Genomic DNA, 27,483 nt, shown 5'->3' on the forward strand with positions numbered 1-27,483 from the left:
CATTTCTTCATTTCTTCACCTTGCTCTCCATTTTTTCTCATGCCGTTTATTTGTTGGACTGTGTTATTTGCCTTATAAAACTTTCTACATTCTGTATTTGGGTTTCACTGGATTCAGGTTCATTTGGCTGGGAGGACAAGAATACTTTACTGATGATGCTGTGTGGTTCCTAAAGCATCACATCAGGAAACATGTCCTATTACTGACTTTTAATGTTATGATCAGTGGTTGGATTTCGATGTTATCAGTGTTATGCATTCATTATACAGTTTCCCATAAATTTGTACCTAATGTTTTTGGTAATCACTGATGATCACTGCCTGGATTCCACTTCACTGGGGGCTGCAAAATGAAGTTTTCTATTCTGTCATTCATTCTTTATTTTAAAATTGTGACTTCTGTGAAAGATTTTTGCTTCATTGTGTGTTTAGTTATCTTGCCATAGAGTCCATGTAGGGAATGCAGGATACAGACTTGACTTTCATTTTTCATTATCAGAACGAGTTGGTACCCTAACAGTTGCGAAAGGTTACCCATGAAGTTTTTTCTTTCAATATTACAACAGGCTTGTGTATTTTAATTTATTGAATGTATTTCCATTGTAGACATAATTCTTTTGATCCTCAGATTATTCCATTTTTGACAGTTGAGATGCCTAAAGTCCATACCTGTGTGATATTTGACATGACTCTGATAGTTGTTGATAGTTTCCTTGTTTTCAAGCCCAAGGTGACCTGCCCTCATCTTGTAGATCTCTTGCCCCCATCCTGGAATTAAATAATTTTCCCAAAGAACCCTGGCCGAAAGTTGGAAATATCATTTAGACACCTCAGTCTTAAGGATAAGGATGCTACAATGCTATGTTTACTGGATTATCATGGTTTCTTTTATCATATCCTTTAAGTTAGTTATGTTCCTTTAGGATTTTATAAGAAATATTTATGGCTTTATTTTTATATGTGCCTTTACTCTTATGAACTCATCTTTGGGGAAAGAATCTGTTGAATTTAGAATTTAGAGATACTCTAAGACTTTTTTTGTTTTTGTTTTTTTTAAAGAGACAGGGCCTCACTCTGTTACTCAGGCTGGAGTACAGCAGTGTGATCACAGCTCATTGCAGCTTCAAACTTCTAAGCTCAAGAGATCCTCCTCCCTTAGCCTCCTGAGTAGCTGGACCTATAGGTGTGTGCCATCATGCCCGGCTAATTTTTGTATTTTTTTTGTAGAGATGGTGTCTTGCTATGTTGCCCAGGCTGGTCTTGAACTCCTGGCCTCAAGTGATCCTCCTGCCTTGGCCTCCCAAAGTACTGGGATTACAGGTGTGAGCTACCACACCTGGCCCCTAATACTTAATTTGATAAGTTATTTTTGGTTTTTACTTTTTAGGTTACAGGAATTAACTGTTTGTTCAGAAGACAATGTTGATGTTCATGATATAGAATTGTTACAGTATATCAATGTGGATTGTGCAAAATTAAAACGACTCCTGAAGGGTAAGTTTAAATGTATAATATATCTGAAAAAAAATCACTAGGTCCAAAACCAGTATCATGAATGTACTAATTATATTAATTGTGCTGAACTAGAACACCAAACTGGATTTCATAATGACATTTCCATGTGAAATAGCCAGTAATACATGTGGTTAATTATTTTTCAATCTTTGAAAATAATGCAGTAGAGAAAATGAGCATTTTAAATCTTGGCAATGGAAAGTTTTGCTTAACTACAATTTTTGTTTTCAATACAGAGAATGTGAGGGTGCTCTTATTTCATTTTTCTGGAATTTGATTTCCCAAGGGTGGCTATAGGTTATAGAAGCTATCTGTTTAGCTATTACAGTGCTTTACAAAGATTGTCTGTAGTAGGATATCAAAGTTTTATTGCAGAATGGAACGAGGAGATTGTGATGTTATGGTGAGAGGATGAAGTGAGCCAGAGATTTCATTTCTGACATTTCTGTTTTCAGCTCTCTTAATGACTTTACAGCATTACAAAGTCCCTTAACCTTCCATTGCCTAGTTTTGTCTCCTTGTTAAACATGTCAATAGTAGTTCCATATATTATAACACCTAATATGTGACTTTAAAGCTTTGGAATTACTTTACATGATTATGTGGATTGAAATAAACTATCAGAAGGAATTGAGATAAATTCTGTGTTAAGCAGTGATGTGTTCGTGTAAATCAGATATCAGTGAGTATTCATAAACTGAGTATGATCAGGAGGAATTGAGATAAATTCTGTGGTAAGCAGTGATGTGTTCATGTAAATCAGATATCAATGAGTATTCATAAACTGAGTATGAATATCTAAATTTCATTTTACAAAAAATATTTTTTAGTTTTTGGCATTATTAGACCCTGGCTAATTTAGATATGAAACCTTATACAGTTCACACATATTTTTATTTGTAACTTAAGGAATTGTCAAACAATAGCATTTTTAATATCTGACTTAAAACAGATTGAATGTTAGCTTCAAAAACGTCAGTTCTGCAATATAATTTTCAAAATACCTGGTTTTGTTTTCTTAATATTTGCTTTAAACTCAGTAACTATCTCACCAGAGATGTAAAAAGGCAATACCTGTATAGAGGAATAATATAAAGCTGTGTTCTATTTATATTACTGTTGTTCATAATTTATGATTTTAGGTCATTACCATTGTGAAACCAAGCAGCAATTAAATCAGTGTTCAGTAACTTTAATAAAGGAAAATATAAGGATGATTTTAGCTGTTTTGCCAAGATACGAACATGTGGACAGCAATTATTTTGGATTATAATAAACCACCATTGAATTAATAGTTAAGATTTGCAAGATTTTAATATCTATTATTAAGCATTGAGCAGTTGAGGAACTGAATGGTAAAATTTAGAGATCTCTATAAGTTAAAGTTAAGAAGTATTAGTGGGATTTTATGATTTTCATAACTCTTCAGTGATGTTTTGGAAACAAGTCTAGCCCAGGTTGCCTGTGAATAGATGTTCAAAACAGTAGAAATGTTCAATCCATAATAATTAATTGAAATGACTCTTTTGTCCAAATAAGAGAAACTAATTGAGTATGTGGATAAATGACTTTCTTTTATACTGTAGTAACTTTCCCATTGAATGCAACTCCCTCATGAACATAAATTTAGAGTATATGCTGATAAATATATGAAGTGTAAAACCAATATTAAATAGGTCAGCAAAAGATGGCTCTTGGTGACAGTGATTAAAGGAATGCACCCTTTCAATAATGAGTAGTAAAGGTAGTAATGTGTTTTAAATACAATTCAACAAGCTTTTGTTGAGAAACTGTGTGTAAGAAGCCATGCTAAGTGCTGGGATTACAAAAATTAATAAAATAGGGAATCTGTCCCTAAGGAGCTCATGGCATGGTTTATGAGACAAATGATATCATTATCAAATTATTTGCAAAAAAAACTATGATAAACTCAAATAGGGTGAGTGTAAAGTGAGAGAAGAAGTATATGTTTGTTTGAGGGGATGGGAGATGAGCAAGATGTGAAGGTACAATAATAGGTCAGATCATTTTAATAAAAATATGGCCAGGCCTGGTGGCTCGCACATGTAATTCCCACACTTTGGGGAAGCTGAGGCAGGAAGATTGCTTGAACCTGAGCAACATAGAGAGACCCCCATCTCTACAAGAAAATAAAAATATTAGCCAGGTGTGGTGACACGCACCTGTAGTCCCAGCTACTTGGGAGGCTGAGGTGGGAGGATCACTTGAGCCCAGGAAGAGGTTGAGGCTGCAGTAAGCCATGATCGTGCCACTGCATTCCAACCTGGATAACAGAGAGATCCTGTCTGTATGTCTGCTTCTCTGTCTGTCTCTCTGTCTCTCTCTCTCTCTGTCTCTCTCTCTCTCTCTCGATATACCTATCTGTATATAGATATATCGATCTGTATGTATATATCCAGATCTATCTCTGTATACTATATAGATCTGGATATATAGATAATGTCTATATCTCAATAGATATATCGAGAAAGAGAGGGAGAAAAACATTTGTTACATTTTCAGTCTGTGCTGGGTCTTGCGCTATGCAGTTTGCATGCCTTTTCTCATCAATTCTTGCAATAACCCTGTGAAGCAATACTAGTATTATCATCTCCTGTGTAGATGAGGAAACTGAGGCCTAAGTAAATTTCCAAAGTTACAGAACTAGTAATCAGTCAGTAAAGATTGAGTTCACATCTGTTCATCTCTAGAACCAAAATACTTGACTGCTGCACTGTTGTGCTTATGAGTTATGAAGCTTTATTTTAGTGGCCACGGGAAGTGATAGAAAGGCTTTGAGGTGGGGAATACCTTAATCAGTATTTTATTTTAGATATACCACCTTGCTTGAAATTTGCAGGATGGCTTGGTAGAGGGTTACCTGACCTTCTGGAACTTGGTTATGCAGTAATATAAGTGAGAAATAATGAGAGTTGTGGAGATCCAGATGATGGAATGGGGTAGGATGGGGATGGGGACCAGTTTGATAGCTATTCAAAGAAGTGGAGGCCAGGCTCGGTGGCTCACGCCTGAAATCTCAGCACTTTGTTAGGCTGAGGTGGGCAGATCACCTGAGGTTAGGAGTTTGAGACCAACCTGGCCAACATAGTGAAACCCCATCTCTACTAAAAATACAAAAAAATGGGCTGGGCGCAGTGGCTCACTCCTGTAATCCCAGCACTTTGGGAGGCCAAGGCGGGCAGATCATGAGGTCAGGAGATTGAGACCATCCTGGCTAACACAGCGAAACACCATCTCTACTAAAAATACAAAAAATTATCTGGGCGTGGTGGCAGGCGCCTGTAGTCCCAGCTACTCCTGAGGCTGAGGCAGGAGAATGGCATGAACCTGGGAGGTGGAGCTTGCAGTGAGCCGAGATCCTGCCACTGCACTCCAGCTTGGGCAACAGAGCGAGACTCTGTCTCAAAATAGAAATAGAAATAGAAAAGAATAGAGAACAGAACAGAACAGAACAGCCGGGCATGGTGGCCCGTGCCTGTAGTCCCAGCTACTCAGGTGGCCGAGGCACAGGAGAATGGCTTCAACCTGGGAGACGGAGGTTGTAGTGAGCCGAGATCACGCCATTGCACTCCAGCTTGGGCAACAAGACTGAAACTCCATCTAAAAAATAGGAAAAATAAATGGAATACATAGCATTTGGTAGTCAATTTAGATATATGAGGTTAGATAATCACCAAATATTACAGAATAAGCTGATTAGAGCAGAAAAAGGAAAGAAAGGTTGATGGCAGAAGAGAGGGTTTGACCAGGAAAATGATAAATTCAGTTTTAGATCTTCTGAGTTTGAGGTATCAGTAGGGTATCCAACAAGAAACTTGTAGAACTGGAAGATACTTTGGCTTTGAGAATAGATTACAGTATATAACCCATTTAAGATGTCATAAAGGTAAAGTTGTTGCTAAAGAACACTGTGAAGTGTAATGTCATTATTTGAAAATCAATGGAGGGTGAGAGCAAAGAGAATTCAAAGGAGTACTTTTAAAAACTGATTTGGAGAGTAACTTATTTGCACATCCAGAAAAAAGACTCATCTCTCTCTTAGACACTTATGTAGATGTAATAAAAACCTTTATCACTTCATTAAAAGTCAACAGGAGAAGTTCTTTGCTGAGGGACCATTGCCAGTAAAATTATTTATAGACAGGTCATTTTCTCCAGACATAAATCTTTTTCTGGATGTAGACTATAAACTTATAGAAGAAGAAATTAAAATACCCAATATGTTTATATAGAGAAACGTTTACTGTTACTTGTGTTAAAATGCAGTCTATTATTTTGAACAATCCAATTAACAAAATAAAGAAAATGAACATGCTTTTGTGATGACAAAGATATGATGAAGGCACTTTTGTATGCTGCTTGGTGATAGCAGCATTTGGCTCAACCCTGATGAAAGGCAACTTGTAATCTTTATGAAGGGCCTTAAAAATATTCATCTCTGTGACTGGACACTTCTAGAGATTCCTTATCTTAAATAAGCAGTGATATGGGAAAACATTTTGATAAAAAAGTATTTATTAATGTTATTTATAATAGTGAAATAACAGAAATAACTTCAGTGTTAAAACTGGAAAACATTTAAATAACCAGTAACTTAATACAGTGACTTAAATATTATGAGAGACATCAAAGCATACTGAAAAGACCTTGATATTAAAGCCCAATTCAGTCATTTATTAAATCTGTAACCTTAGACACATAGTTTGCTCATCTGTAATATTTTGAAAGCATTAAGATTCCAAAAGAATTAACTAAAAATACATGGTGTTTTGTTTGTGTAATAGTTACTATTGCATATAGAGCCATCAAAAATAGGCCAGGTGGGGTGACTCACGCCTGTAATCCCAGCACTTTGGGAGGCCGACGTGGGCGGATCACGAGGTCAGGAGTTCGAGAACAGCCTGACCAACATGGTGAAACCCCGTTTCTACTGAAAATACAAAAATTAGCTGAATGTGGTGGTGCACGCCTGTAATCCCAGCTACTAGGGAGGCTGAGGCAGGAGGATCGCTTGAACCTGGGAGGCAGAGGTTGCAGTGAGCCAACATTTTGCCATTGCACTCCAGCCTGGGCAACAGAGCGAGACTCCATCTCAAAAAAAAAAAAAATATATATACACACACACACACACACACACACACACACACACATATATATACACATGAAGAGTTTTTACTGACATAGAAAAAATTAGGGACACTATGTAAAAAGAACGGGTTTGGTATAGCCTACATGATCTCAATTATGTTAAATATATTTGTTTTCTACATGCATAGGAAAAGTGATGGAAGAAAAACCACCAGATGTTAACTGTGATCGTCTCCAAATGATAGAATCATTGATGGTTTTAAAAATTTCTCTTGAACACTTATGCTTTTGCTTCCTTTCTTTTTTTCTTTCCTTTTTTTTTTTTTTTTTTTTTTTGACAGAGTCTTGCTCTGTCGCTCAGGCTAGCATGCAGTGACATGGTTATAATATACTGTAGCCTTGAAATTCTGGGCTCAAGCTATCTTCCCACTCCTGCCTTGCAAAGTGCTGAGATTATAGGCGTGAGTCATCGGGCCTGGCCCTGTATATGTTTTTAAAATTTTTTTATTATACTTTAAGTTCTGGGGTACATGTGCAGAACGTGCAGGTTTGTTACATAGGTGTCCATGTGCCATGGTGGTTTGCTGCACCCATCAACCCATCATCTACCTTAGGTATTTCTCCTAATGCTATCCCTCCCCTAGCCCCCCACCCTGCAACAGGCCCCGGTGTGTGATGGTCCCCTCCCTGTGTACATGTGTTCTCACTGTTCAACTAACTCCCACTTAGGAGTGAGAACATGTGGTGTTTGGTTTTCTGTTCTTGTGTTAGTTTGCCGAGAATGGTGGTTTCCAATCTTTGCATCCATCCTGCAAAGAACATGAGAACTTATCCTTTTTATCCTACTGCATAGTATTCCATGGTGTATATGTGCCACATTTTCTTTATCCAGTCTATCATTGATGGGCATTTGGGTTGGTTCCAAGTCTTTGCTGTTGTGAACAGTACCACAATAAACATACGTGTGCATGTGTCTTTATAGCAGAATGATTTATAATCCTTTGGGTGTATACCCAGTAATGGGATTGCTGGGTCAAATGGTATTTCCTAGTTCTAAATCCTTGAGGAATCGCCACACTGTCTTCCACAGTGGTTGAACTAACTTACACTACCATCAACAGTGTAAAAGCATTCCTGTTTCTCCACATTCTCTCCAGCATCTTTTGTTTCCTGACTTTTTAACGATCACAATTCTAACTGGTGTGAGATGGTATCTCATTGTGGTTTTGATTTGCATTTATCTAATGACCAGTGATGATGAGCTTTTCTCTCTATATGTTTGTTGGCTGCATAAATGTCTTCTTTTGAGAAGTGTCTGTTCATATCCTTCATCTACTTTTTGATGGGGTTGTTTGTGTTTTTCTGGTAAATTTAAGTTCTTTGTAGATTCTGGATATTAGCCCTTTGTCAGATGGATAGATTGCAAAAATTTTCTCCCTTTCTGTAGGATACCTGAACTCCATGATAGTTCATTTTGCTGTGCAGAAGCTCTTTAGTTTAATTAGATCCCATTTGTCAATTTTGGCTTTTGTTGCCATTGCTTTTGGTGTTTTAGTCATGTCATGAAGTCTTTCCCCATGCTTTTGTCCTGAATGGTATTGCCTAGGTTTTCTTCTAGGGTTTTTATGGTTTTAGGTCTTCCTTTTAAGTTTTTAGTCCATCTTGCATTAATTATTGTATAAGGTGTAAGGAAAGGGTCCAGTTTCAGTTTTCTGCATATGGCTGGCCAGTTTTTCCAATACCATTTATTAAATGGGGAATCCTTTCCTCATTGCTTGTTTTTGTCAGGTTTGTCAAAGATCAGATGGTTGTAGATGTGTGGTGTTATTTCTGAGGCCTCTGTTCTGTTCCATTGGTCTATGTATCTGTTTTGGTACCAGTACCATGCTGTTTTGGTTACTGTAGCCTTGTAATACAGTTTGAAGTCAGGTAGTGTGATGCCTCCAGCTTTGTTCTTTTTGCTTAGGATTGTCTTGGTTATGCAGGCTCTTTTTTGGTTTCATATGAAATTTAAAGTAGTTTTTTCTAATTCTATGAAGAAAGTCAGTGGTAGTTTGATGGGGTAGCATTGAATCTATAAATTGCTTTGGGCAGTATGGCCATTTTCACGATATTGATTCTTCCTATCCTTGAGCATGGAGTGTATTTCCATTTGTTTATATCCTCTCTGGCTGGCATCTGGCGGGTGCCCCTCTGGGACAAAGCTTCCATGGGTAAGAACAGGCAGCAGTCTTTGTTGTTCTGCAGCCTTCGCTGGTGATACCCTGGCAAACAGGGTCTGGAATGGACCTCCAGCAAACTCCAGACCTGCAGCAGAGGGGTCTGACTGTTAGAAGGAAAACTAAGAAAGGAATAGTATCAACATCACCAACATCAAAGACTAAAGGTAGGTAAATCCACGAAGATGGGGAGAAACCAGTGCAAAAAGGCTGAAGAAAAAAACCAGAATGCCTCTTCTCCTCCAAAGGATAACAACTCCTCATCAGCAGGGGAACAAAACTGGACAAAGAATGAGTTTGATGAATTGACAATAGTAGGCTTCAGAAGATGGGTAGTAACAGACTCCTTGGAGCTAAAGGAGCATGTTCTAAGCCAATGCAAGGAAGCGAAGAACCTGTGAAAAAGATTAGACGAATTGGTGACTAGAGTAACCATCTTAGAGAAGAACATAAATGACCTGATGGAGCTGAAAAATACAGCACGAGAACTTCGTGAAGCATACACAAGTATTAATAGCCAAATCGTTCAAGCAGAAGAAAGGATATCAGAGATTGAAGATCAACTCAATGAAATAAAGCGAGAAGACATGATTAGAGAAAAAAGAGCAAAAAGAAACAAGCAAAGCCTCCAAAAAATATGAGACTATGTGAAAAGACCAAATCTGTGTTTGATTGGTGTAACTGAAAGTGACGGGGAGAATGGAACCAAGTTGGAAAACACTCTTCAAGATATTATCCAGGAGAACTTTCCCAATCTAGCAAGGCAGGCCAACATGCAAATTTAGGAAATACAGAGAACACTACAAAGATAATCCTCAAGAAGAGCAACCCCAAGACATATAATCGTCAGATTCACCAAGGTTGAAATGAAGGAAAAAATGTTAAGGGCAACCAGAGAGAAAGGTCGGGTTCCCACAAAGGGAAACCCATCAGACTAACAGAGGATCTCTAGGCAGAAACCCTACAAGCCAGAAGAGAGTGGGGGCCAATATTCAGCATTCTTAAAGAAAAGAATTTTCATCCCAGAATTTCATATCCAGCCAAACTAAGCTTCATAAGTGAAGGAGAAATAAAATCCTTTACAGACAAGCAAATGCTGAGAGATTTTGTCAACACCAGGCCTGTCTTACAAGAGCTCCTGATGAAAACACTAAGCATGGAAAGGAACAACCAGTACCAGCCATGGCAAAAACATACCAAATTGTAAAGACCATCTATGCTATGAAGAAACTGCATCAACTAATGGACAACCAGTTAGCATCATAGTGACAAATTCACATGTAACAATATTAACCTTAAACGTAAACGGACTAAATAACCAGCTAGCATCATAATAACAAATTCACGCATGACAATATTAACTTTAAATGTAAACAGGCTAAATGCCCCAATTAAAAGACACAGACTGGCAAACTGGATAAAGAGTCAAGACCTATCAGTGTGCTGCGTTCAGGAGACCCATCTCACATGCAAAGATACACATAGGTTCAAAATAAAGGGATGGAGGAAGATTTACCAAGCAAATGGGAAGCAAAAAACAGCAGGGTTGCAATTAAACAGACTTTAAACCAACAAAAAAGATCAAAAGAGTCAAAGAAGGGTATTACATAATGGTAAAGGGATCAATGCAACAAGAAGAGCTAACTACCCTAAATATATATGCACCCAATACAGGAGCATCCAGATTCATAAAGCAAGTCTTTAGAGACCTACAAAGAGACTTAGACTCCCACACAATAATAGTGGGAGACTTTAACACCCCACTGTCAACATTAGACAGATCAACAAGACAGAAAATTAACAAGAATATCCAGGACTTGAACTCAGCTCTGGACCAAGCGGATGTAATAGACATCTACAGAACTCTCCACCCCAAATCAACAGAATATACATTCTTCTTAGCACCACATCGCACTTATTCTAAAATTGACCACATAATTGGAAGTACAACACTCTTCAGCAAATGCCAAAGAATGGAAATCATAACAAATAGTCTCTCAGACCACAGTGCAATCAAATTAGAACTCAGGATTAAGAAACTCACTCTAAACCACACAACTACATGGAAACTGAACAACCTGCTCCTGAATGACTACTGGGAAAATAACGAAATGAAGCAGAAATAAAGATGTTCTTTCAAACCAATGAGAAAAATACACAACGTAGCAGAACCTCTGGGATACATTTATAGCACTGTGTAGAGGGAAATTTATAGCACTAAATGCCCAGAAGAGAAAGCAGGAAAGATCTAAAATTGACACCCTAACATCACAATTAAAAGAACTAGAGAGGCAAGAGCAAACAAATTCAAAAGCTAGCAGAAGGCAAGAAATAACTAAGATCAGAGCAGAACTGAAGGAGATAGAGACACGAAAAAACTTTCAAAAAATCAGTGAATCTCCTTACCTCATGATCTGCCTGACTTGGTCTCAGTGAAACCCGTCTCTACTAAAAATACAAAAAAATTAGCCAGGCATGGTGGTGGGTGCCTGTAGTCCCAGCTACTTGGGAGTCTGAGGCAGGAGAATGACATGCATCTGGGAGGCAGAGCTTGCAGTGAGCCCGTATCGCGCCACTGCACTCCAGCCTGGGTGACAGAGCAAGACTCTGTCTCCAAAAAAAAAATCAATGAATCCAGGAGCTGGTTTTTTTGAAAAGATCAAGAAAATAGATAGACCACTAGCCAGACTAGTAAGGAAGAAAGACAGAAGAATCAAATAGATGCAATAAAAAGTGATAAAAGGGGTATCAGCACCGATCCCACAGAAGTATAAGCTACCGTCAGAGAATACTATAAACACCTCTACACAAGTAAACTAGAAAATCTAGAAGAAATGGATAAATTCCTGGATACGTACACCCTGCCAAGACTAAACCAGGAAGAAGTTGAATCCCTGAATAGACCAATAACAAGTTCTGAAATTGAGGCAATAATTAATAGCCTGTCAACCAATGAAAGTCCAGGACCAGATGGATTCACAGCCAGATTCTACCAGAGGTACAAAGAGGAGCTGGTACCATTCCTTCTGAAACTATTTCGAACAGTAGAAAAAGAGTGAATCCTCCCTAACTCGTTTTATGAGTGTCATCCTGATACCAAAACCTGGCAGAGACACAAAAGCAAGAGAAAAGTTTAGACCAATATCCCTGATGAACATTGATGCGAAAATCCTCAATAAAATACTGGCAAACTGAATCCAACAATCACATCAAAAAGCTTGTCCACCATGATCAAGTTGGCTTCATCTCTGGGATGCAAGGCTGGTTCAACATACACAAATCAATGAAAGCAATCCATCACAAACAGAACCAACAACAAAAACCACATGATTATCTCAATAGATGCAGAAAAGGCCTTTGATAAAATTCAACACTCTTTCATGCCAAAAACTGAATAAACTAGGTATTGATCAAACGTATCTCAAAATATTAAGAGCTATTTATGACAAACCCACAGCCAATATCATACTGAATGGGCAAAAACTGGAAGCATTCCCTTTGAAAACCGGCACAAGACAAGGATGCCCCCTCTCACCATTCCTATTCAACATAATATTGGAAGTTCTGGCCAGGGCAATCAGGGAAGAGAAAGAAATAAAGGGTATTCAGGTAGGAAAAGAGGAAGTCAAATTGTCCCTGTTTGCAGATGACATGGTTGTTGTATGTTTAGAAAACCCCATAGTCTCAGCCCACAATCTCCTTAAGCTGATAAGCAACTTCAGCAAAGTCTCCGGATACAATATCAGTGTGTAAAACTCACAAGCATTCCTATACACCAATAACAGACAAACAGAGAGCCAAATCATGAGTGAACTCCCATTCACAATTGCTACAAAGAGAATAAAATACCTGGGAATACAACTTACAAGGAATGTGAAGGACCTCTTCAAGGAGAACTACAAACCACTGCTCTAGGAAATAAGAGAGGACACAAATGGAAAACCATTCCATGCTCATGGATAGGAAGAATCAATATCCTGTATGTGTTTTATACTTTTTTTGAAAAAGCAAGTTATTAAAAACAAAGGAAGAAGCTCATAATCATTGATGTCCAAGGCATATTTGCTGTTTTGGAATTTTTCTTTCCTAGCAGACAACTATCAAGTTTTGGGTTTGTGTTAGGTGTCTTTACCTTTCATTGCTTACAGATAACACTGGAGCAAAAGTAATAAGTAAATGGAAAGTTATTTTGCTCTGAGTTGTATTTGTGTTAACTTATTCTAGAGTTAATTTTTTAAAATTGTGTTTTTTCCAGAAACAGCATTTAAATTTAAAGCCCTAAAGAAGGTTGCGCAGTTAGCAGTTATAAATAGCCTGGAAAAGGTAAGTTACAACCTCTCTGGTATTAAAATTTTGTTTTCGGTGATAAAATTTGCTGGTCGTTAGCATCCTGAATCAAAAAGTTATGACTTGAGTGATAGTTTCACATTAATTTTCAGGAAGAATACATTGTAATATTATTATGAAGGAAGTTAGAAGTTTGTGACATTTTATTTACTATATTACAAAAGATCACTGCTTTCATATAAAGACATGTGTTTGTTTATTTATAGGCATTTTGGAACTGGGTAGAAAATTATCCAGATGAATTTACAAAACTATACCAGATCCCACAGACTGATATGGCTGGTAAGGATAAGATTGATTTTTTTTTTTTTTTGTCTTTTAAATGCCTACTTGTGACATAAAAACCTATCATTTTCCAAGTTATTTTTGTTATAAAGGTGCTTTTACATCTTCTATTGTCAACTGGCGTCAAATAGGAAATACTGTTTTTCTCTTACATTTCCAAATTACGCCCAACCCTCTTCCTTTCCTTGGAGCAAACAAAGTAGTCTGAAATGAAGGTCAGATCTTTAGAGTTGTGATAGGATGGGATGTTTGGCTCTTTGTTGTGGAGAAGCATGTGCTCTGAAGCTTTATTTTGTATTTAGGGAGATGCGTATAAAGTAGTAATATTCTTACCTATGATGTAAGACACAACTGCAAGGCAGAGAATACAGACTCCTGGAGAACTTTGGTGATTCTTTTTGGGAAGCTGTTCAGTCTTTGTTGCTTGGGTACATCACACTTTGCATAAGGGCCTGCCCAGTGAGACCAAATACACGATCATCCATTCTAAAATGTGGGCTTTTCCAGGATAGATCAAGATAGCTCTTCTAACACATAGACAGTATTACATTGCTTGTCTACTTACCAGAATGCATTTGTGTAGTTGCTTAAATGAAGTTCCATGTTTAGTTCCATGTTTATCTTTTAAAAGTGTTGCCCTTGGGTTTTTTTGTTTTTTTGTTTTTGTTTTTTTGAGATGGAGCCTTGCTCTGTCTCCCAGGCTGGAGTGCAGTGGCGCAATCTCGGCTCACTGCAAGCTCTGCCTCTCAGGTTCACGCCATTCTCCTGCCTCAGCCTCCCGAGTAGCTGGGACTGCAGGTGCCTGCCACCACTCCTGGCTAATTTTTTGTATTTTTAGTGGAGACGGGGTTTCACCACGTTAGCCAGGATGGTCTCGATCTGCTGACTTCGTGATCCGCCCGCCTCAGCCTCCCAAAGTGCTGGGATTATAGACGTGAGCCATGCCCTTGGGTTTTTACATAGTGTCAGCTTTTACTTTAATGCCAGGGATTTTGTTCCTATCTAATAATGTCATTTAATATATTTTTCATGTAGAATGTGCAGAAAAGCTGTTTGACTTGGTGGATGGTTTTGCTGAAAGCACCAAACGTAAAGCAGCAGTTTGGCCACTACAAATCATTCTCCTTATCTTGTGTCCAGAAATAATCCAGGATATATCCAAGGATGTGGTTGATGAAAACAACATGAATAAGGTAAGGAGGGCAGAATTATTTCCATTATATCTAGATGTGAAGCAGTTTATTTTACTCGAGGTGTGTATTACTTTAGGCTTATTTCAGCAAACTATTTCAGGGCACCCTTTAAATTATTTTAGGTTTCTTTGTTTGATGGACTTAGAAGAGACATACTCATACATAATTTTATTTGGCAGAGGGATAAATAATACCAGTCAATGATCAAAGATTTAAAATAATCCCTTAGTTTCATTCTTTTATCTGAGAAGACTAAATGATACCTCTGTTAATATTAAATGTAGTTTCTCTAATATTCACTGCAAGGATTGCCCTACTTGACTTCATCACTTTTATAGTGTATTATTTGCATGTACTTAGGTGTGTGTCCATATGGTGCTACTGAAATTATGTAGTAACTCATTTGAGGTATTTTAGAACAGTTTTCAAAGAATTTTGCCAGGAAGGTAAGGCTCTTGCATATACCATCTGTAGTGAAATTGGCACCGTGACACCTGGTAATTCTAGGAGGCTCTTAAAATTTTTTTAAATAATCACCTAGGCGATTAAAAAAAAAAAAAAAAGAACTGAGTATTAATCTTAGAGTTTTACTGAAATTTCAATATGCAGTTTGTTTTGCAAATAATTTTTTTTTTTCATTTTTTGCTGGTTTTGGAGAAATACTCTTAGGTGGCTAAACATGAGATGGGTTCCTTCATGGTTTGCCTGTAGATGGAGATGTTCAGAATCAGGTCAATGATTTATTACTTTGTAGAAGTATTGGGTAGGGAATGTATACATTAAAGGGTAAATAAATGAACCACGTAATCCTTGAGAGTCTGTGATTGTGTGTTACTCTACTTAGGTGTATATCTCAACTTTTCCATTATGAGGACACCATTTTTCATGGTAGATTGTTTTGGAGCCCTTCAAAATAGTAGGTATGATGATAAATACTGAGTGTCAACTTGATTGGATTGAAGGATACAAAGTATTGATCCTGGTGTACCTGTGAGGGTGTTGCTAAAGGAGGTTAACATTTGAGTTGTGGGCTGGGAAAGGCAGACCCACCCTTAATCTGGGTAGGTACCATCTAATCAGCTGCCAGCATGGCTAGACTATAAGCTGGCAGAAAAATGTGAAAAGAGAGATGGACCTAGCCTACTAGCCTACATCTTTCTCCTGTGCTGGATGCTTCCTGCCCTCAAACATCAGACTCCACGTTCTTCAGTTTTGGAACTTGGACTGGCTTTTCTTGCCTCTCAGCCTGCAGACAGCCTATTGTGGGACATTGTGATTGTGCGAGTTAATACTTAATATGCCATTTATATAAATATTCTGTTAGTTCTGTCCCTCTAGAGAACCCTAATAGAGATTTTGGTACAAGGAGTGGTTCTAGAGGAACAGAATATTAAGGATGGAGTTTTTTAGTTTGGAGGTTTCTAGAGTTTGCTGCTTAATATGGTTAGACCCCCAAAGGCTAAGGACTCTACTTCTAATAGTGTAGAGAACACTGATAGTCGTCGGCATGAACTGTTGAGAGAATTATGCAAAATAAATGCATTTGACACTCCTGATTCACCCCTAATAAGAGGCAAGGAGTTTAGTGACTCTATATATAATACCTTTGACCATATATGGAGAACCAAACAACATAATGAAGCTGGTTGGTTGCTCCTAAATTCGGTGGACAAAGTGATGAAAGAAAATGATGAACTCAGGGATTCTATGTCCCGGCTTCAGAAGCAGATACTGCTCAGATTGCCCTGAGTGAGAGTCTTAGCTCCTGTAGAGAAATAACTGGAATTGTGGAAGAACAGATACAAGCTCTTACCGTGCAAGTGTCTGACATACAATGAAAGGTGCGTGCACAGTCTCGCTAGGTGTCTACTGTTAAAGTAAGGGCATTGATTGGAAAAGAATGGGACCCTGCAACTTGGAAAGGGGATCTGTGGGAGGACCCTGATGAATCTGGGGACTCTTGGTTTGTAAACTCTGATGAACCGTTTTTGCCAGAAGAAACAGCTTCCCCATTCCCAGTAACGGCAGCATCCCCTCCTGGAGCCATGCTGCCATCAGCCTTTCCACCTTTGTCTGAAGAGATAAACCCTGCGCTGCCTGAGGCAACAGTGATGGCCTCCCCTGAGGCAGTTGCCAGGCAAGATAATGTTGATTCTCCTCAGGAACCACCCCCAACATCCCTGTTTGCTTCTAGACCTATAACCAGACTAAAGTCCTGGCAAGTCCCTAGAGGTGAGGCTGAGAATGTGACCCATGAGGAGGTGCACTACACTTGAAAAGAACTGCTTGAGTTTTCTAATTTATATAAACAAATGTGGAAAACAGGCATGAGAATAGATAGTAAAGGTGTGGGATAATGATGGAAGGAAAATAGAGTTGGATTGGGCTGAATTTATTTATTTGGGACCACAAAGTAGGGACTCTGCATATAATGTTGCAGCTTGGGGAGTTAAAAAAGGTTCTAATAGATTATTTGCTTGGTTAGCTGATATATGGATTAAAAGATGGCCCACTGTGAGTGAGCTGGAAATGCCTGATCTCACTTGGTTTAATGTAGAGAAAGGGATCTAAAGGCTTAGGGAGATTGGGATGGTGGATTAGTCATTTTAGACCTACTCATCCCAACTGGGAGGGTCCAGAAGATATATCCTTGACCAATGCCTTGAGAAATAGATTTGTGAGGGCAGCACCTGCATCTCTGAAGAGCCCTGTAATTGCTCTTCTCTGTATGTCAGATCTGACGTTGGGAACCACAGTCACTCAACTACCAAATTTAAATACAGTGGGAATAATTGGCTCCTGAGGTGGCAGGAGCCAAGTGGCAACACTTGACCATCAAAGGCAAGGTGGGCGTAGCTGCCTTAATGGACAGCACAGGCAAAGCGGCAATCAGAATAGTCTGACTCGTATAGAGCTCTGGCTTTAGCTAATTAGTCATGGTGTTCCTAAAAATGAAATTGATAGGAAGCCTACTGCATTCTCATTTAATTTATACAAGCAGAAAACTTCTAGGTTGAATGAACAAAAGACTAATTTGAATTATAAAAAACAGAATTATGACTCTCTCAATCGGTTTCCAGACTTGAGCCAGTTTACAGACCCAGAACCTCTTGAATGAAAGCGGGGGTCGGGTCCCCTTGAGGAAAGACCCCACTATATTAGTGACAGTTTATGCGGTGAATCTTTCTCCCATCCTTCCCCAAGGAGACCTCTGGCCTTTTACCAGGGTAACTGTGCACTGGGGAAAGGGAAATGATCAGACATTTTGGGGACTACTGGACGCTGGCTCTACACTGACATTGATTCCAGGAGACCCAAAATGTCATTGTGCTCCTTCAGTTAAAGTAGGGGCTTATGGAGGTCTGGTAAATTAATGGAGTTTTAGCTCAGGTCTGACTTACAGTGGGTCCCTGGACTCATCCTGTGGTCATTTCCCCAGTGCCAGATGCATAATTGACATAGACATACTTAGCAGCTGGCAGAACACCCACATTGGCTCCCTGACTGGTAGGATGAGGCCTATTACTATAGTGGGAAAGGCCAAATGGAAGCCATTAAAGCTGCCTCTAACTAGAAAAATAGTAAATCAAAAACAATATTGCATCCCTGGAGCGTCTGTGGAGATTAGTGACACTGTCAAGGACTTGGAAAGACTCAGAGGTGGTGATTCTCCCCACATCTTCGTTCATCTCTTCCATTTCGCCTGTGCAGAAGACAGATGGGTCTTGGAGAATGACAGTGGATAATTGTTAGCTTAACCAAGTGGTGACTCCAATTGCAGCTGCTGTTCCAGATGTGGTTTCACTGCTCAAGCAAATTAACACATCTCCTGGTACCTGGTGTGCAGCCATTGACTTGGCAAATACCTTTTTCTCCATTCCTGTCCATAAGACCCATCAGAAGCAATTTGCCTTCAGCGGAGGTAGGATATACCTTACTATCCTACCTCGGTGGTATATCAGCTCTCCAGTTCTGTGTCATAATCTTACTTGGAGAGACCTTGATCGAGTTTCACTTCCACAACATGTTGCACTGGCCCGTTACATTGATGATATTATGCTGATTGGATTCAGTGAGCAAGCAGTAGCAAATGCGCTGGACTTATTGGTGAGACATTTGGGTGCCAGAGGATGGGAAATAAATCCGACTAAAACTCAGGGACCTTCTGCCTCAGTAAAATTTCTAGGGCTCCAGGGGTGTGGGGCCTGTCAAGATATTCTTTGTAAGGTGAAGGATAAGTTGCGGCATTTGGCCCCTCCTACAAAAAAGAAAGAGGCACAACGCCTAGTGGGCCTATTTGAATTTTGGAGGCAACATTTCTCATTTAGGTGTGTTACCCTGGCCCATTTATCCAGTGACCCAAAAGACTGCCAGTTTTGAGTGGGGTCCAGAACAGGAGAATGCTCTGCAGCAGGTCCAGGCTGCTGTGCAAGCTGCTCTGCCACTTGGGCCATATGACCCAGCAGATCCAATGGTGTTTGAAGTGTCAATGACAGATAAGGATGCTGTTTGGAGCCTTTGGCAGGCCCCCGTAGGTAAATCACAGCGGAGGACTCTAGGATTTTGGAGCAAGACCCTGCCGTCTTCTGCAGATAACTGCTCTCCTTTTGAGAGACAGCTCTTGACCTGTTACTGGGCTTTGGTGGAAACTGAACGTTTGACTGTGGGTCTTCAAGTCACTGTGATACCTGAACTGCCTGTCATCAACTGGGTGCTTTCTGACCCATCTGGCCATAAAGTGGGCCATGCACAGCAGCATTCCATCATCAAATGGAAGTGGTACATACAAGATTGGGCTCAAGCAGGTCCTGAAGGCACAAGTAAGCTACACGAGGAAGTGGCTCAAATGCCCATGGTCTCCACTCCTGCCACCCTGCCTTCTCTTCCCAACCTGTACCGATGGCCTCATAGGGAGTTCCCTATGATCATTTGGCAGAGGAAGAGAAGACTAGGGCCTGGCTCACAGATGGTTCTGCACAATATGCAGACACCATCTGAAAGTGGACAGCTGCAGCACTTCAGCCCCTTTCTAGGACATCCCTGAAGGACAGCAGTGAAGGGAAATCTTCCCAGTGGGCAGAAATTTGAGCATTGCACATGGTTGTACACTTTGCATGGAAGGAGAAATGGCCAGACGTGCAATTATATACTGATTCATGGGCTGTAGCCAGTGATTTGGCTGGATGGTCAGGGATTTGGAAGAAGCATGATTGTAAAACTGTTGACAAAGAGATTTGGGGAAGAGGTATGTGGATAGACCTCTCTGAGTGGTTAAAAACTGTGAAGATGTTTGTATCTCTGTGAGTGCTCACCAGTGGGTGACCTGAGCGGAGGATTTTAATAATCAAGTGGATAGGATGACCTGTTCTCTGGATACCACTCAGCCTCTTTCCCCAGCTACCCCTCTCCTTGCCCAATGGGCCCATAAACAAAGTGGCCATGGAGGCAGGGATAGAGGTTATGCATGGGCTCAGCAACATGGATTTCCGCTCACCAAGGCTGGCCTGGCTACTGCCACTGCTGAGTGCCCAATTTGCCAACAGCAGAGACCAACACTGAGCCCTTGATCTGACACCATTCCTCGGGTTGATCAGCCAGCTACCTTCTGGCAGGTTGATTATAGTGGACCTCTTCCATCATGGAAAGGGCAGAGGTTTGTCCTCACTGAAATAGACACTTACTCCTGATATGGGTTTGCCTATCCTGCACGCAATGCTTCTGCCAATATTACCACCCATGGGCTCACAGAATGCCTTACCCACTGTCATGGTATTCCACACAGCATTGCCTCTGACCAAGGCACTCACTTTATGGCTAAAGAAGTGTGGCAGTGGGCTCATGCTCATGGAATTCACTGTTTTGTGTTTTTGTTGTTGTTGTTTGGTTTTTTGAGACGGAGTCTCGCTCTGTTGCCAGGCTGGAGTGCAGTGGCGCGATCTCGGCTCACTGCAACTTCTGCCTCCTGGGTTCAAGCGATTCTCCTGCCTCAGCCTCCCAAGTACCTGGAACTACATGCATGTGCCACCATGCCCAGCTAATTTTTGTATTTTTAGTAATGATGGAATTTCACCATGTTGGCCAGGATGGTCTTGATCTGTTGACCTTGTATCCACCCGCCTCGGCCTCCCAAAGTGCTGGGATTACAGGTGTGAGCCAGTGTGCCTGGCCACACTGGTCTTACCATGTTCCCCACCGTCCTGAAGCAGCTGGATTGATAAAACAGTGGAATGGCCTTTTGAAGTCACAATTACAACGCCAACTAGATGACAGTACTTTGCAAGGCTGGGGCAAAGTTTTCCAGAAGGCTGTGTATGCTCTGAATCAGTGTCCAATATATGGTACTGTTTCTCCCATAGCCAGTATTCATGGGTCCAGGAATTACTCACCATCACCCCTAGTGATCCACTAGAAAATTTTTGCTTCCCGTTCTTGCGACATTACGTTCTGCTGGCCTAGAAGTCTTAGTTCCAGAGGGAGGAATGCTGCCACCAGGAGACACAACGATGATTCCATTAAGCTGGAAGTTAAGATTGCCACCTGGACACACTTTGGGCTTCTCCTACCTTTAAGTCAACAGACTAAGAAGGGAGTTAACAGTGTTGGCTGGGGTGATTGACCCTGACTATCGAGATGAAATCAGTCTATTACTCCACAGCGGAGGTAAAGAAGAGTATGCGTGGAGATCCATTAGGGCGTCTCTTAGTATTACCATGTATTACCATGCCCTGTGATTAAGGTAAATGGGAAACTACGACAGCCCCATCCAGGCAGGACTACAAATAACCCAGACCCAGAGGAATGAAGGTTTGGGTCACTCTACCAGGAAAAAAACCACCACCTGCTGAGGTGCTTGCTGAAGGCAAAGGGAATACAGAATGGGTAGTAGAAGAAGGTAGTCATCAATACCAGCTGCAACTGCATGACCAGCTGGAGAAACCAGGACCGTAATTGTCATGATTATTTCCCCTTCCTTTTGTTAAAAATGTTTGTGCATGTATACACCTGTACTAAGAAAATATCTTCATTTTATTTCCTTTATCATATGGCTTAAGATTTATTGACTTCACATCAGCATTTAAGTATTATTAACTTTTAGTATTTGGGTTGGGATAGATGTGTTTCTGGTTGTATGAAGGATAGTTGTATTATGTTAGGCGTAATTATGACCTTATTATTGTCTTTATTTGAAGATCATGTATGATCTCAGGAGATGTGTATGGGTTCAGTTTGACAAGGGGTGGACTTGTGATGGTTAATACTGAGTGTCAACTTGATTGGATTGAAGGATACCAAGTATTGATCCTGGGTGTGTCTGTGAGGGTTTTGCCAAAGGAGATTGACATTTGAGTCAGTGGACTGGGAAAGGCAGACCCACCCTTAATCTGGGTGGCTACCACCTAATCAGCTGCCAGTGTGGCTAGAATATAAGCAGGCAGAAAAATGTGAAAAGAGAGATGGGCGTAGCCTCCCAGCCTGCATCTTCCTCCTGTGCTGGATGCTTCCTGCCCTCTAGCGTCAGACTCCAAGTTCTTCAGATTTGGAACTTGGACTGGCTCTCCTTGCTCCTCACCCTGCAGCAGCCTGTTGTGAGACCACGTGATCGTGTGAGTTAATACTTAATAAACTCCCCTTTATATAAGTATCTATTCCATTAATTCTGTCCTCTAGAGAACCCTGACTAATACAGTAGGGTGTTTTGTTTTGTTGTTTATTGGAAAAATAGAAATAAATAAAAAGCTATAAATTCAGTAGTACTCGAGTGAATTTACATTTTAATAATCACAACTGTAGCTTTCTAAGTGTTTATTGGTTATTTGTATATCTTCAGGGAATTGCTAATTTTTCCATTGAATTGTTGTCTTTTTTTTTTTTTTGAGATGCAGTCTCACTCCAGCCCAGGCTGGAGTGCAGTGGTGCGATCTCGGCTCACTGCAAGCTCTGCCTCCCAGGTTCACGCCATTCTCCTGCCTCAGCCTCCCAAGTAGCTGGGACTACAGGCGCCCTCCACGCACGGCTAATTTTTTGCATTTTTAGTAGAGATGGGGTTTCACCGTGTTAGCCAGGATGGTCTCGACCTCCTGACCTCGTGATCCTCCCACCTCGGCCTCCCAAAGTGCTGGGATTACAGGCGTGCGCCACCACGCAAATTGTTTGTCTTTTATTGATTTGTAAGGGTATATGTGTACGTTTTTATTTGGTTTTGTTTTTAAACTTTATGAGTTCTTTTTACTATATAGATATTTACAATTTGCATGTAGTCACCTCAGCCTTGTTCTTTTTTGTCTCCTAGGTTTTTTGGTCAGACTTCTCTTCCCACAAGATATTAGTCATTTTATTGAGATATAATTCACATACCATAAAATTTATGTTTTTGAAGTGTAAAATTCAGCGATTTTACTACATTAACAAAGTTGTACAATCATCACCATTGTTTCTGTGCAGAACATTTTCATCTTCCCAAAAAGAAACCCGTTAGTAATCACTCCCCCCTGTTCCTCTCGCCTCACTCACAGCTAGTAATCTAGTTTGTCTCTATAGATTTACTTATTCTAAACTAGACATTTCATATAAATGGAATCATTCAGCGTGTGACCTTTTTGTCTGGCATGTGCCAAGATTTTTGAAGTATGCTTTTTAATATTTCTCTGGTATTTTCTAGATTTAAAAGTTTAGATTTTTATATCTTTCTGGATTAAAAAAAAAAGTATTATTTATTTATTTATTTTGATACGGAGTTTCACTCTTGTTGCCCAGGCTGGAGTGCAATGGCACGATTTCGGCTCACTGCAACCCCCACCTCCTGGGTTCAAGCGATTCTCCTGCCTCAGCCTCCTGAGTAGCTGGGATGACAGGCATGCACCACCAGGCCTGGCTAATTTTGTATTTTTAGTAGAGATGGGGTTTCTCCATGTTGTTCAAGCTGCTCTCGAACTCACGACCTCAGGTGATCCGCCTGCCTTGGCCTCCCAAAGTGCCAGGATTACAGGCATGAGCTACTGCGCCCAACTAAAAAATGTATTTTAAAAAATGTATTACAAAAAAAATAGCTGGATGTGCTGGCAGGCGCCTGCGATCCCAGCTACTCTGGAGGATGAGGCAGGGAGAATTGCTTGAACCTGAGAGGTGGAGGTTGCCGTGAGCTGAGATCATGCCACTGCACTCCAGCCTGGGTGACAGAGCGAGACTCCATCTCAAAAAACAAAAAAAATAAAATAAAATAATAAAATAAAATAGTATTCTCACCCTTTTCTACTCACATTCCCTCTAAGCTAGTTAGTGTTACTGGCTGGTATGTATTCTTCCACTCACATCTATTTACCCATACATTCAAATGCAAAGTACACATACATATGTAGGGTGGTGTTGGTTGTATTTTAAAATGAAATTATTTTATGCACATTACTCTCCCTCGTTACTTATCTAAGAAAGTATTTTAGCTGTTCCTCAAAATAGTTGATAGAGATCTAACACATTCCTTTCAATATTAGGTAACATTCTGTTACACTAATGAGCCTCATTTACTCAGCCATTTTGCTGAATGGGTGGATATTCAGATGTTTTCAGTTTTTTGACACTATAGCTAAGCCTTAAGTAAATATATTTTTCATATATTCTTGTTAACTGATGCTCTTAATTCTATAGATTAGAATCCAAAAACTGGGGGTTCCTGTGTCAAGAACATTTGCATTTAAAATTTGTAATAGTTATTACTAGATTTACATTCCCCAGTAGTTGCAGCAGGTCACAGTTTCATCCCCACTGAATTGCCTATTTTCCTGCATTTTTATCAGGATTAGCTATTGTTCAGTCTTTAAAATTTTTGCCACACTAATAAGGTAAGATAGTATCTCATCTCAGGTATTCTTACCTTCTCTTTCAGAGGTAAACTGTGTGATGTGATGGATATGTTAATTACCTTGATTGTGGTACTTATTTTAGAATATATAAGTTTATCAGAACATCATGTTGTACACCTTAAATATATACAATTTTTATTTTTCGATCATACCTCAATAAAGCTGAAAAAATGGCATTCAGAAAGGAAGCAAACAGTATGTTAAAAATATGTTATAAGTTTTCAGGCATAGAATGATAACATAAGATTAGGAACAAGAATATGCATATAGATTAAACATTTATATCTGTGAATATTAATCCATAGATACGAATGTTGAAGGTGTTACAGTCTTGAAGAAAATGAAAATTATGTTGTGTACCTATAATATGAAAATTAAAAAATCATACAGAGGCATATACCTTCTCTCAAGGATGTATACTTGAGTATACATATTATTTATTTATTTATTTATTTATTTATTTTTTTTTTTTGAGACGGAGTCTTGCTCTGTCGCCCGAGCTGGAGTGCAGTGGCCGGATCTCAGCTCACTGCAAGCTCCACCTCCCGGGTTTATGCCATTCTCCTGCCTCAGCCTCCCGAGTAGCTGGGACTACAGGCACCAACCACCTCGCCTGGCTAGCTTTTTGTATTTTTTTAGTAGAGACGGGGTTTCACCGTGTTAGCCAGGATGGTCTCGAACTCCTGACCTCGTGATCCGCCCGTCTCGGCCTCCCAAAGTGCTGGGATTACAGGCTTGAGCCACCGCGCCCGGCTACATATTATTTATAATAGCCTAAATTTGAAAACAGCCCAAGTGTCCATCAGCTGGTGAATGAATAAACCAATGGTGATGCCTTGAAACCATGGAATACTATTCAGCAATAAAAAGGAACTAACTACTGACTCGGCAACATGTGTAAATCTCAAAAATATTATGCTAAGTGAAAGAGGCCAGGCTCAAGAGATGACATGCTATGTGATTTCTTAAAACTTCTAGAGAAGACAAAATTCAGGACAGAAAGCAGATAAGTGGATGTCAGGAGTGAGAGTTAGGGGAGGAAATTTATTGCAAAGGAGCAGTAGGTGATTGATTGTGGTGATGATTGAAATGTTCTATGTCATGATTGTGGTTGTGGTTACATGACTATTCTGAAAGTTCGTATTTAATAAGTGATACAAAAGAAAAAAGTATTGACCTAAACATTAATTTTCCAAATGAGAGCACTAATTAAAATTCTCAGATACTGAGAACAAAGATAGTATCTCATTGTAATTTTTATTCTTTTTAAGGTTACTGAAGTTTGAAAACAGTTCATATGTTTCTTTGCCATTTGCATGTTTTCTTTTGCAGGTGTCTGTTGACTTCCTTTACCTATTCTTCTGTTATGTTGCTTCCAGTTCCTTATGAATTTGCGAAATTTTTTGTATATTAAGAGCAGTAATCCTACATTTTTAGTCTGTAAATATTTTCCAGTCACCTGTTTCTTTTGACTATAGTATCTTTTTTAAAAAAGAAATATTTGAAATGTACAAAGAATGTAACAGTTCCCCATACTCCTATTAACATTTTTATATTTTGCTCGTCTTTTGAGAAATTTATATATGTGTCCACGAAAAGAGTCAAACTCTATAAAATATTTTAAGAGATTTATTCTGAACCAAATATGAGTGACACAGCCCTCAGGAGGTCCTGAGAACATGTGCCCAAAAGTGGTTGGGGTACAGCTTGGTTTGATATATTTTAGGAAGGCATGAGGCATCAATCAAATACATTTAAGAAATACATTGGTTTGGTTTAGAAAGGTGGGACAACTCAAAGTGGGGGCTTCCAGGCTATAGGTAACTGTAAACATTTTCTAGTTGACAGTTGAGTTCGTCTGAAGACTTGGGATTAATGGAAAGGAGTGTCCAGGTTAAGATAAAGGATAAAGGATTATGGAGACCAGGTTTTGTTGCACGGAGGAATCTCTCAGCAAACTTCAGAGAGCAGGTTGTGAAATGTTTCTTACTAGACCTAAAAGGGTGCCTGACTCTTAAGTCGATTATCTCCTGGATCTGGAAAGGAAGGAAGGAAAACAAAGGGAAAAGGGGATTCTCTATAGAATGTGGATTTTTTTCCCACAAGAGACCTTGCATGGCAATTTCAAGGTATGGCAAGAAAATATATTTTGGGGCTAAATATTTTGTCCTTGTCTCATAATGTTATGCCAGAGTCAGATTGAAAAGTAAGTCACGATATATAGGGTCAAATAAAACCCATCTGATGAGAACTTATGGTTTGTAGGGCATGCCTCCCTTAGACCCCTTAGGTAGGAATTTGGGCAAGTTAAAACATCAGAGCTTAGTCCTTATATGGCTTTTAAAAGTTGTGAACAAGTAATACTTCCATAAATTCTCACTTAATTACAAATCCCACTAATTTCTTTTTCTTCTTTCCCAGGGACAGCCGCTGCAAAGGGTTAAATGTGTATTCTTCCAGTCTAGCTTTTACATTTTTATGAGGATGGGGAGATAGACAGATAGGTATATAGTTCAGTGTTTCTCAAAGTGTGGTCTTTAGACCAGCAGCATCAGCATCACCTGGAAACTTGTGAGAAATGCCAGTTCTTAGTTTCTAACTAAATATTTAGTTTCTCACTAAAAACAGCAGTTTTTATTAAGTCCTTTCAAGTGGTTGTTAATGCACATTGAAATTTGAGAACTATTGTTCATCTAGGTCGTTGGCTTTAACTGCTGTAAGGTGCTCCCCAAATTGAACATACCATTTTTTTAAAAAAGAGACTAAGTCTTGCTATTATGTTGCCCAGGCTGGTCTCAAACTTCTGGGCTTATGCGATCCTCTTCCACCTCAACCTTCAGGTAGCTGCAGCTATAAGCATGCATCACTGCACCCAGCTTGAATGTACCATATTTTAAATTCCGTATTGTCAAGCATTTAAGTTACTTTTCTTTAAAAAATTAACATTAATGCAAAGGAA

The 27,483-nt window shown here is 39.5% G+C and overlaps 1 protein-coding gene across 2 annotated transcripts in view; it reads left to right on the forward strand.

Moving 5' to 3' along the window:
• NF1 (neurofibromin 1) overlaps positions 1 to 27,483 on the forward strand; it is a 287,975-nt gene that overhangs the window by 80,267 nt on the left and 180,225 nt on the right. For both annotated transcript variants that reach the window (XM_008010958.3, XM_008010961.3), the window contains exons 5-8: positions 1,387 to 1,493; positions 13,098 to 13,165; positions 13,396 to 13,471; positions 14,510 to 14,667. In XM_008010958.3, the coding sequence (XP_008009149.1) occupies positions 1,387 to 1,493; positions 13,098 to 13,165; positions 13,396 to 13,471; positions 14,510 to 14,667 (409 nt within the window). The remainder of the gene's footprint in view (positions 1 to 1,386; positions 1,494 to 13,097; positions 13,166 to 13,395; positions 13,472 to 14,509; positions 14,668 to 27,483) is intronic.

The sequence above is a fragment of the Chlorocebus sabaeus genome, chromosome 16, assembly GCF_047675955.1.
Source record: "Chlorocebus sabaeus isolate Y175 chromosome 16, mChlSab1.0.hap1, whole genome shotgun sequence".
NCBI classification, from domain to species: Eukaryota; Metazoa; Chordata; class Mammalia; order Primates; family Cercopithecidae; genus Chlorocebus; species Chlorocebus sabaeus.